The sequence below is a fragment of the Ruditapes philippinarum genome, unplaced genomic scaffold (genome assembly GCF_026571515.1).
Source record: "Ruditapes philippinarum isolate M1 unplaced genomic scaffold, ASM2657151v2 ctg356_1_1_1_1, whole genome shotgun sequence".
Taxonomy (NCBI): Eukaryota; Metazoa; Mollusca; class Bivalvia; order Venerida; family Veneridae; genus Ruditapes; species Ruditapes philippinarum.
Window position 1 is genome coordinate 182,134 of NW_026852059.1, and position 13,195 is coordinate 195,328.

Consider the following 13,195-nt stretch of genomic DNA (forward strand, 5'->3'; position numbering starts at 1 on the left):
CATTGTTTTAAATCTCTTATTTTTTGCAGAATATTTTAATGCAAATGGCAGTGTTCACACGGATATTCGTTCAAATGCTTTGTAATTTATCAGTCAGGCCGCTTAGGCATAACGTCCTTGTGATTATATTCCTACGAATTAGAAAACTAGCCATGCATTATTCTACAACAATGCACTCTGAATCGATATCCATTTCATAAAGAAAAGAGCACATGTCAATGTTTGTGGTTATTAAATTTATTGTTATTAAAATAAAAAGGACAGAGTAGGGGTTTTTTATGGTGCAGGCCTACAAGTGGATGTTAAGATGGATGGTTTGTTAGTTTCGTATGATCGTTGCCTTACAGAAAGCAATGCTTGCCGTGTGGAAAAACTGTCGATAATCTTAAGTTGTGCATTTGGTTTCAGTGCAAATTTGTATATACATATTTGGTATGAGAATTTGCAGAAATGAATTGATTACACGATGGTTTACATTTAATTGAAATTTGGTTATCATCAGAATTTTGGCTATGCGTAAAATACTGAGAGGTTGCAAAAGTGCGTTTGTAAATTTGTTTATGCAATTGAATGCTCGGAATTGTTTAATTGATCATCATTCAATACCACATTCATATGACGTTACTCAAGTTCCATATAGTCTTGAACACTTTAGATAAGATGGATGTAAATAGAAAGAAAAGGAACTTATTTTATTTATCGACCTGCCGAATAGCCGAAATTCTGACAATTATCAAATTTTAATACAAAGTAAACCACTTTGTAGTCACATTTCTATAAATTTTGATACCAAATAAAATAAACACCAACATAAATATATCTGTCAATATATTTATTAACGTTTTTAACAATTTACGTCAACAATTTGTAACAACAACAACCCTGAAATAGGAAACATTTCACTTAAACACGATGAAAGTGTTCACTGATTTCAGAAGCAAAAACAATTTTAAATTTGTTTTCTTGCTTGAAATGTTTCCATTATTAACTCCACATTTCGATAAGTTCTTGGGCGAACAGATCGGCTGTGGTCTGTGGAGATTGCATCAAATAGCGGTGTCTACTGGCGTATCTAACTACACCGTTAGGCGTTGTTGCCGTTACGTAGACTCCTCCCACACTGAAATCGGTAAAGTCCAAGTCTGTCTGTTCGTATTCGATCTGAAAAATTGTAAATAAATCTGTAATGAAAATATTTAACAGATTCTGCTGATGAGTTGCTGTTTTTTTAGTTAGCATTTGAACACAAGTGCTGGTATTCCACAATGTATCTTAAAAATATTTCTAATGTAAGCAATCAGTGATAGTAGCGCACCGCACCATCACGTGACAGGGAGTTATTTAAACATCAGATATTGCAGAGTCTAATTTCTCCATGTATAATTGTGGGCTTTGGCGGAGTAGAACTATCGACGGTTTAAAAATACTAGGTCCGTCGGAATTCAAATAGGTTGGGCACTTAATGAAAATTTGGCAAAACAGATTAGTATGGTGACAAATCTACAAAGGTAATAGCATCATTCAGATCTTAAATGTTAAAATTTCTATTTAACTTGGGATCTTTTTACTTTAAACACAATAGAATGCATTTTAAAATTATGATATTCTTACTTTAGAGATAATAGGCGTTGTTCCTTGAAGAGGATTGCCATTGGCAACGTAAAGAGCCTGCATCTTGGACATCAATTCCGTCATAGCTGCCTCTTCCACTAGGATGTCATCCCCACAAACTGAAATCCATATTTGTCAAATTAGTGTGTAAATTGTACAGAAAAGTTTACTATTAGTTAAAACACTATTTTAATGGTATTCTACTTAAAATAAGCTATGTTTAATTTATGGATTTTAATTATATTTGAAAAGTATGTAAATGTTAAAAAGGGAAATCAAACAAAAGTACTCAAAAAGTTAAAATTGAATCGGATCTTTTCACCGTGTTCGCTTTGAATGTATCTTAGGCCCATTTATGCTTCCACAATGCTACTATTTTCATTTAACAAAAATGTTTTTTAAATACGATGTTCTGTTGCTATATCCTAAAAAGTACTCCGAGCCTATAGCCGAACATTCTATTTGCTTGTTTGCAACTTGAAAATCTGCGCTGTTAAAAGTGATTATTTTGTATGGAAGTTAACATGCCCGTTTGTTTACATTTTGCTACCTATTTCACATTCAGTGCTATTTTGTTATGTTGAAAAGCCTCTCGTATTTTTTTTTATTATTAAAACATTAAACAAATGTTTGCGTCATGATTTATGAGGTATAATGTGTCTTTAAGACTAAAATCGGGTACAGCTGCGGAAATATAAAGTTAACGTTATATAGAAATGCCTTTCAGTTCAATTTTGAATTTTGACTTTCCATGTTACTACCATCTGTTTAATAAATACTGTTGAGTATAAGTTAAAAAATTTGTTAAGTACTGGTAAGCAAGAGTGTAAAACTTGATAACATTGGTATAGGAAGCACTGGGGATATATAACTTGCCGTGCAAATGGACGGTTAAATGACCAGTCAGGGAGCATACAAATTTTTCAAAAGATTTATTACCTCCTCCAATTAAAGCTGTCTGGTCACCAAGGAATGGTGTACATTCGGTACATTTTTGCATGCATTGTCTCGTTTGTTCGTCAAGTTCTTGTTGTCTTTTGGCCATGTAACGATGTCTTACTGTTCGTAGTTTATGAACCATCATGGCGCGTTTAACGCTTCGACGGCGTCTTCCAAATACGCTTTTAAATCCACTGCCTACACTTTTAAATCCATTGCCTGTATCAATAGAAATAATTTTACTGTAGATAATATACGTTATACATAGAAAAAAGTTGAATATCTCCTAGTTATTCATGTAAATGAAAACATAGCCGATCCTGAAACGGAATTAAGGGAAATAACTCTATTTACATTACATGAAAGTCCAACGAATGATTTAACCACTAATGATTTGCCCTGGTTTTCAGTTTGGAAAAGTTTAACCATTCAATATTTCAAAATTAAAAATGAAACTAAGCTGCCGAATGTCTCGCAAGTATATGTATACATATACGAAACCATGTAAGTACAAAACAAAAACTTACCAATTTTATTTCCAAAGCTGCCAAGTCCGTTGCTAATTTTGTTGCCAAAACTGCTCAACCCATTTTTAACCGAATTAAATCCACTAGAAAATGTATTGCCAATTCCTGTAATTGTAAAATTGAAATCAGACCCTTTAGACAAACTGTTTAGTAAAATGCAATATTTTCAATTACATTTTTAATTATATATTTTAATTTTATCGGAATCAGAAATGGAGATCATAATTTTACAGTGTTATGTTAAAAAGTGTACATGTATATTTTTAAAGATTGTAGCTTACCGCTGAAAAAGTTGGACATGTCTTCAAAGCCTTTCCAACCAACAATACTATTTCCGGCACCCTGAAACCAATTGCCAACTTTTCCGAAGAAGCCGCCCATTTCTTCCCAACCTTTCCAATCTACGAAACTGTTGCCAGCTCCCTTGAACCAACCACCCATGTGACTTAGACCACCCTGAAAAAAATTCAACACGATAGCTAATGCAATATAGTCAGTGTGATAGTTAATTTACACATTTAGTTTTTTTAAAGAAATTCAAGTTAAATCTGATTAAAGTGCAATTTGTCGGAAATTTGCCACGTTACAGAATGCTAGGAAGTAATTGTATTCAAGGTATTAAGTGCTTTTTGTCATTTTATTTATATTTTATATGAAAATGTGCATGACTTTTTAAATGCATAAAAAGTTGAGGAACTTGGGAACATTTATGTTACTAGATGTGCGTGATAATCATCAAACTGCATCGATTAAAATAGGTTTTGATTAATAAATAAAAGTTTTAAAATTACCATGATCCAGTCTCCGAAATCCCTGAAATTTCAATTCCACTAACGTTAGAAATTTGAAACACATTCATGATACATTAAATATATTTAAAATAGTATGTACATAAAAAACAACAAGTTTGTTATAAAATTGATTTTGAACAAAAAACAAACTTGATAGATATTTTACGTTAAAAATCTACTATCCCTAAATTTGATATCAGAAAATATTGATAATTGCTACACAGTCTCTTTCTAAATCAGATTGAAAATAAACCGGTTTTGACTTCATGAAAAGTAATCATGTTTAAAATTCTACATTAGGTTATAATATTAATATACGTTGTTAAAAATTGGGAGTTTTTAGGTTTACTTATCTGTAATAGGGAACACAGCTTCCCATACATTATTCAAAATTTAGACATTATGTAGAGTTTACATAGAATTCAATAAATTTGTGATCAAAATATTTTACTCAAGGATGAGCATTATCCTAATATATGATCAATTCAAGTAATTAAACAAAAGCAATATACTGTTCAGTACCCTTCACATTCTCTACTGGCACAAATTCTACATGCTTCCTGGGCCGTTTCTACTTCTCCTTTGCAAAATTCCATGCTGCGATTATGCTCAAGAAGTTCTGGCTGTAGTAGTTGGTACTCGGCATCCAAATGAGCCATAATGTTCCCATATATTGCCGACTGGAATCCTGTAAGATGAAATTTATTACCTTAATAACCGATACTCGGAAACCAATTTGGAAACCAGCTGCCGTATTTCTTATATGTTTAACTAAATTTAAGAAACGGACAAGGATCTTGGTGAGTTTGATCAAATATGATGGCAAGACCAAAGTTTATCCATCGGTTGAATGGTTTTGCAGTAATCGCAGCTGGAATTTCTATATAATCAGATCATCAACAGGAAATGATATACTGTCACAAAACAATAATTAGGAAAGCAATACTTGACTGCTGAAAATGGCTTTCCTTGATTTCAAGTTCATTTATTCCATAACTAATGTGAACGCAATGACATATATGAGGGCATATCTTCCAAACATGTATCCAATTAGCTATGAAAATATTTGAAATCTCGATGTTGGTCCTTTGTAAATGCAAAAATGACAAGATTCTTGAAATGGTAGATAAAAGTTCTAAACATAATATAGTAACTTACCCTCTAATGTTTTAGGATCCATTTCGTTTGCATTTATATATGAGGTAAGCAGCAGAACGACAAATGCAAAGTACATCTGAAAAGTTCAATAAAAATTTTATTTTAAAATAAGAAAATAAAACATGTTCAAGCTCTTCGACTTGCTGATATTACATGTCAGTGGCGATTTTGCGCGTGTGTATTGCATTTACAATTGATTAAAGAGGTACATGTATATCGAAACATTTTTGTTTTATGGTAAGGTCTTATATGGAGGCGTTAAACTAAAAGATCCTTCAGCTTTCAATAAAATATGCGAGAAAGTTTGCAAATGCGTATTCTAAAATCTCGGAATTTCACCCCACGAAATGAAGGAATTACCAGACTAGAGTCCTTCTACAAAATAATTCTTCAGGGGCGGTGAAGGGCGGGGGTCTACACAGAAAGTGTGCGTCAAGAACGTGCCTTATAAATGAAGGTTGCATTAAATTAGTAGACGTAATTTTATACGTGATAATTCGAAAACAAGTATACAAAAAATAAAGAGTTCAATGATTTAAAAAGATTTTTCCAATTGCAATCATGTGCGAAGGTTTTATTGCGTCTTTAAAGCTACTCTCCCTTAAACATCAACATTTGTTTACAGTTATTAAAGATGTAAAGAAGTAAAATTTGCAGGTTTTACGAAATAATTGACTTATGTTTCAATTGACATAGATATAAAAATAATATCACACTCGTGAACATGTTGCGAGTAGGACAGTTTGATGCAGGCAGAACTTGCTATATAAATGTCAGTTTTAAACCGGATTACCGATATATGTTCTCTTTATGTTTCTATTTATAGACATATTTTTCTATGACATAGCAGGATAAAATTACCAAGACAACAATTTAAAAATCATGTATGTTTTGTGATTCATATTGTTACTGTGTGAATACTGTGTGTGTATTTGCGTTTATTTATACTCGCCACCGGTTGCCCATATGGGCGAGCCCTCCAGAAGAGTATTAGTCATTTTATTTTTCGGAGGATAGTGCAATTACAGATACAGAAAGATGCCCCAGTTCCAAATTTTCCCGGGTCTACGGCCGGTTACCCCCAAACGGACCTCGTTTTAAAGTTCATAAAATGAGAAATTTTATGGACCAAAACAACCCCAAAAATGTCAAGATTAAAGTTCCGAAAACATTGAAGTTTATTGGGGCGTTAATATCCCCACTTCAAAAAATTTTAAGAATATTATTATGAATAAAAAAAAACTCCCAAAAAAAATTTTAAAAAAAAAATGTCCCTTCAAATTTTTGTGCACAATTTTTTAACATAATATATGCATTTCATTTTTATGGAAAATTTGTTTAGAAATTTTTTGAAAAAAATTTTTTTCCCCCCCTTTTTTTTGTAAATTCAAAAATTTTTTAAAAAATTTCCCCTTTTTAAAATAAAAAATTTAAAATTTAAAAAGATCTATTATGTTTTCCCAAAAAAAATTTTTTTACAATCTTTAACGGATGCGTGTATAATTAAAGTCAATATTTACAAAATAAAATGTTGCAACGGTTTAAAATTACAGCAAAAAACTTTACTTCTTTGTGTGTGTGTTTTTTTTTTGTTTTTTTTCGAACAAAAATGTAAATAATACAAAGCAATAAAATTCTTACCTTGACAGAGCTGTGTTCGTGTGTCCAGGGATAAAGCAAAAAGACTGGATAACGTTATCAACTCGAGCTTCTCTTTATATAGCCATGGTTAGCTGTTTCCCGCCAAAAACGCATGAAAAATCCGAGAATAACGAACATGATGATATTATCTATTATTTGTTTAAGGTAGTTTTCATATTAATAGAATTAATTGTTGTCCTTTTGTATATAAAGAAACATTTTATAAATATTGAGTTACTAACTTTAATATAAATATAGATATAAAATACAATGCATGACAATAAAATACTAATAGTAAATCGAATATGCAGAGTCATTACGAAAATGTAACACAACTAACCGAATGCTTAAAAAAACACTTTCTTACCGTTTCCAAAGACAAACGAACTTTAAAAAGATACTCGGCCGAAGTACAAATGGCTAACTTGCATAATTATGTTATTTTTAAGTTTTCGATACAAATAGAAATGTAAGCAATCCTTGCAAAACAATGGTATAATAATTATTTCTTGTAACTAAAAAAAATAATTTTTAAACTAAATTGTAGCATATTGACATTGATGTAGGACAACTCCTATTTTACAGTATTGATTTATGTGTCCCTTTTACTTGTTTTTACGTTAAAATGGTAAGTACTTTCCTTTACATTTTATTTTTGGATGGTAAAACAATCCTTTACATATTATTTCAAAATAACCAATGAGATTTCCAGATTTCGGATTGTAATTATAAAGTGACCAATGAAAATTCTTCTTACATCAGTCCTTTCCTGTTAATTTTACAGGAAGTCAAACTGATTTCAGGACGGATTTCGTCCGACTAAATTCATAGTGACCTTATGGTTGCTATTTGGCTGTGAAAGGGAGGTCACTACGTTGCGTATTGCTTATTGTGAATCAGTTTATTGTATAAATTTTCAATCACGCAGATATCGTCTCTAAACTTTTAAATATAAGCTATGACCAGTTTGTAAAATTATATGAAACGGTTGTGTTTGCATGTTTGAATGAGTTTGTTAGAATCACTAATTTAACGATTGTTCGTGCATTCTGCATACCAACCAGTACAGACCTTTTCACCAAATATTCCATAAATCATATCAACAAATGGTGTTGCTCGTACTCAGAAAAAGAGTTGTTACATATAAATTTATTCGTGGTCCATATTGCTCTGCTTGCTTGATGGACTTATCAGATGGTAATTTTTTAATAGGCATATTTTGATAACAAAGTGCTCCGCTGTGATGAGATACCTTAAACACATAAATGCCCACCTAAAAAGATTGACACGTGTTTTTGAGGGGTGATACAAAACTGCCTAGGTACTATCACCAAGAACGTAATTCGAGATTTGCACAAAGTCCATTGCCTTACAAAGAATACACGTTATAATATTATCCAAAATAGTTACATGATGGTTCCAAGTTCATAATTAGAAATACATGTATGTCTCAAACTGAATATTATCATATCAAATGAAGATAGAAAAAAGATGTATAGCAAGTTTCTGCATAGATGATAAATCAATTATGTAACATATGAGCCGCGCCATGACAAAACCAACATAATAGGTCTGCGACCAGCATGGATCCAGACCAGCCTGCGCATCCGCGCACTCTGATCAGGATCAATGCTGTTCGCTTACAAACCGTATAACAAGTAGAGAAACTGATAGCGAACAGTATGGATCCTGATCAGACTGCGCGGATGCGCAGGCTGGTCTGGATCCACGTTGGTCGCAAACCCATTATGTTGGTTTTGTCATGATGCGGCTCATATCATGTTGAATGTTACGTCATTAATGTTAAAATATGCCACGTAGCATTAACTCTATAAATAACAACGTAATATATGTCATAAAGTATCAGTTATTGATAATTATCACCTATTAAAAAACCATTATAAAATAATCTCACCTTGAACATAAGGAACAAAATTACTCTCAAGAATCCGTTTACTATATAAATATTTTATAAAGTAAATGATAATTTGATCATTTTTGGCAAAGCAAATGTGCCGAATGCCTGTGGTACGGAAAGCCTAAATATATTTGTTTTCTGACGACAAATAAATATGTCAAAATAATATTTTGTTTTCTTAAAACCTAATCCAAATAATAGTTTAATTTCTACATTAAATTTTAGCAAAAGTAAAAAAAAAATGAAAGCGTCTTCCTTTGAAAAATTTTGACCACCCCTTTTTGTATATGCGTTATTTTAGACTAAATTACACAAAGAAAATCGCGTGGTATGCATGATTGTCATAGTTACATGTTATACATGTATAATGTATAATATGAATGAAAAACATACATGTACTTTTTTAAAAATAGCTATTGTTTATTTAGTCGATGGTATATAAAGTAAATTTGTTGCCCGAAGAATTTCGACACTTATTAGGGGGTGGTGTTTCCGCCAGTCTGTCTGTAGACAATTAGTTTCAATATGGTTACATTTGAAGCAGCATATCAAAAAACTTATTCATATTTGGCACAAGATATAGATAGGTTCAGATCGAAATTGGCTGCAATCAACTTATAATCGATAATATTAGCCGTATAATGTTTCGGGCTGACTAATCTTTCACTTGAGTGCTACTGTTGTGTACTATTTGTTCATTAAAAAACGCCACAAAACAACTATGTTTCACCAAAATAATGTGTGTTTGTTTGTTGTTTCATTTTACGCCTTTTCCCAACAGTATTTCAGTCATATAGGCGGGTAGTTTCCAACCATCGTTCCTGGAGAGTTACACCAGTACTAGACTACCTTCTTCAGCGCTAAACTACCAAAGCATCTCCCGGGGATCGAACCCACGCCAGAGAGGTAACTGGATTAGAAGTCATCGACTCTAACCCCTCGGAGGCGGTTCTACCAAAATAATGTGTAAGAGCACGTGTTGACATGGAAAAATAATGTGTAAGATGGAAAACTCAATTTTGAGTTCCTCCAAGGTTTTCCAATCATTTTTTGTTAAAGAAATAAGAAAAAAAATGCCACAAAATAATAATGTTTCACCAAAATTATGTGTAAAGCCACGTGAAAACATGGAAAAACTCGATTTGAGGTTCCTCCTAGGTTTTTCATCATTTTTTGTTAACTGTTGTTAACTGATGTCGTAACTAGTAATGTGTCCATAGGACACGGGTGCCCCCACCGCGCCACTGTTCTGTCAATCTTATGACTCTAGGTCAAATATTTTTTTGAAAACTAAAAATCTTTTACTAAGTAAAGGGCAACTGAATAAATCCACAAGCAAACCCCAAGGTGCATAAGTACACATGCCGACCAACATTCTTGTAAACTTTCAGGCCTACAAGTGAAATACTTTTTGAGCTATGCATGAACAAGTTGAAAATTGCAAATTTATACTACTGTAAGTCAAGGGTAATAACTCTAACAAAACTGAAAAAAATCCACATGCAAAGTCCCACACACAAGTTGAAAATTGCAAAATTTTACTAAGTCAAGGGCAATAACTCTAAAAATACTAAAAATATCCAGACGAAAATACCCAGGTGCACAACTACACATGCTGATCAACATTCCTGTAAAGTTTCATGACTCTAGGTCAAATACTTTTTGAGTTACATGCGACACAAGTTGAAAATTGCAAATTTTTACTAAGTCAATGGCATTACTCTAAAAATACTAAAAATATCTAGACGAAAATACCCAGGTGCACAACTTCACATGCTGATCAACATTCCTGTAAAGTTTCATGACTCTAGGTCAAATACATTTTGAGTTACATGTGACACAAGTTGAAAATTGCAAAATTTTACTAAGTCAAGGGCAATAACTCTAAAAATACTAAAAATATCCAGACGAAAATACCCAGGTGCACAACTACACATGCTGATCAACATTCCTGTAAAGTTTCATGACTCTAGGTCAAATACTTTTTGAGTTACATGCGACACAAAAGAGAACGGACGGACGGACGGACGGAAGGACGTTCTCACAGGACAGTAATTATGTGGCTACTCTATTGTTCTCTCTATTGTTCTTTTTAGCCACACAAAAGAAAATAGCCACATAAAAGCATTACGGAATGAATGACATCAAAGAGAAAGAACAGTTACCTATTGTCCCTCTAGCCACATAATTACTCTCCTGTGAGTGCGGATGGACGGACGGACGGACAAGGGTAAATCTAAATGCCCGCCACTAAAGTGGGGGCACAAAAAGCTCCTTGAGGGTCACTTTTCGACGTTTTTCATCCGAAATTTGACAAGGAGCTTTATTCAGAAGAACTGTCGAATAGAAATCCTCAATTATCTGATACAAGGAAAAAATGTGTTATTCATCAAATAAAAAAGCACATGACAAGACATAAAAGTTCGTCACCGTAGTACATGTAATAAGATGTTCTGTTCCTATTGTCTGTCCGTTTACTGTCTTTCTTTCCGTCCGTCCATTTATCGTATGTCTCTTTGTTCATCGACCTGACTGTTTCCGTCCGTCTATCTATTTGTCTTTTATCTATTGCTGCATGTTAAAATATTGGTAACTTTCCATGCCTTTCACTTAGAAAAACACAGCAGAACATACCCAATAAGCCAGTTTTTTTCATCATATGAATAGTTTTGTAACAAAAATTTATAAGTAATTCTCTTTAAAAAATTAATGTATCATTATTTTAAATAGGAACTGTAAATGTTTTTACCTGCAGACATAGACAAATGCATAAGTTTTCAGAAAATGTATTATTTTACTGATATTGATATCTGGTTAATTAGTTTTACTTGCTACAAGTTTGAAGTTTAGCAAGCATTCGTGTAATTTTAACAGGCTAGGAAGATGCTTATCTCTGTTATCTATGTCTCTGATATGAAAATATAAAATCTCATGTTTAATACAATTCAATTAAGCTTTTGTGCTACAAGTGAAAACAAGTAGAGATTTTGATGCTAAAGCATCAAGTCGCTGGATAGAAAAATGATTGTATTATCATGACGTAAGAAAATATCAGTTTAATGGTTCATGTATTAAGAAAAGAGGAACAATATGTTGAGTTATGTTTGCCACCGAAGCTTGTAAGACAAGTGATATGCTGGTAAACTACTTTATACATATACTGTCGTACCATACATTGAAATCCGTATGGGTTACTAGTTCAGAATCCGATTATTACCGACAAATAATTACCGATCATCTAATATTTGCAAAGTGACTATGAAAATATATATGTTTAATTATTGCATGAAACAATGCAATTCTACTGTAAAAGTGTTGTCCATCATTATTATGCGCTATCGAAAAAATATATAATTTAGTTGAAATCAATACATGTATTCCCATCGTTACATACGATATAATTAACGTTTAATTGCCTTTAAGTGCGATAAACTATCAACACAAAGATAGTTTAATAGTTTTCTCTATGTATCTAATACGATTCCGGACCCGTACCGTCATACTGTTTTGGAAACCTGCGCGACGGAAACCGACGGAATATAACGAAATCAACGATTCTTAAGCATAAAATTATTTTGTCATGTTCAACCTAAACTAAACCGTTGAACATTCTTCAGATAGGGCCGAGGTTTTTCTAATGATATAAAATATGAAACTGATTAATGAAAAATAACTTTCTAATTATTTATACAAAATTACAATGGTTTGCATCATATCAGCCGCCATGCCTTTTGCCAACCATTAACAGTTTACCTGTATGTCTTATCAGCAATCTGTTACTATTAATAGATTTTATAACGATAACATACAATGTGTAGTCACGTGATTCTTACAGAACAGGGAGAATCTGTTTATAATTAGATAAAATAATGAAATATAATAGGTCTCATAAAATATAAACAACCAAATTATTTAAAAGTGTTTTTCAAATATCATTCATGATTTATATATCATAAAATAGCAGCGCTTAATACAAAGAAAAAAAGTAAAAGTATCCCTACATTCAATGACTGATCCTTAGGGATACATTATTGATTCATTTTATGAAAATTGTAATGTTGCTTTTTAAGATGTCAATATGTGTATATTTCATTTCATTGAGCAAAGTTATCATATGTTTGAATTTTTGAAATTACTGAAAAATAATTGTGGTCTTTAATTGTTCAATAATAGATATGCTTTTATTTTCAGATTTTAAGGGCTTCTCCTACCATAGGTAGAATATTAAACTGTTACAAATATAGTCGCCGGTTTCTACCGGCGACTAATTATCTATTTATTGCGAGCACGCGAGTCCTGAGCTGTTTGGTTGAGTTGTATGCTACGGCGCTGTTAGAAGAACGTCATCACACTTTTTGTACTTGATTTCGTTAGAAAGTTGTCACCGCAAAAGTGTTATAAGGTGCATTGTCTATTTCCACGACAGTGTGTGCTAGAAGATTAGCGTTAAGCTTTTGATTAAGCCACTTGATGAAAATTTCGCCATTCATTTCTTCGTGGTAATCACCTATTTAGGTACTCTCGTGAGGCAAACACGCTAGCGCCAGCGCGATTGAGAATGCCACACAGGTTGAAGGCATTGTTTGAATTATTGAATTGAATTGAATGGT

At 32.5% G+C, this 13,195-nt stretch overlaps 1 protein-coding gene across 1 annotated transcript; it reads right to left on the reverse strand.

Annotated features, from left to right (window-relative positions):
* Nucleotides 1-817: 817 nt before the first annotated feature.
* LOC132748189 (uncharacterized) lies at nt 818-6,751 on the reverse strand. The gene is made up of 9 exons (XM_060737754.1): nt 6,668-6,751; nt 5,027-5,102; nt 4,391-4,556; nt 3,869-3,890; nt 3,359-3,533; nt 3,078-3,182; nt 2,551-2,769; nt 1,612-1,730; nt 818-1,161 (listed from the first exon to the last, which is right to left on the reverse strand). Exons 2-9 carry the CDS (start codon nt 5,100-5,102, stop codon nt 985-987), a joined length of 1,059 nt encoding a protein of 352 aa, XP_060593737.1. The 5' UTR covers nt 6,668-6,751; the 3' UTR covers nt 818-984.
* Nucleotides 6,752-13,195: the final 6,444 nt, after the last annotated feature.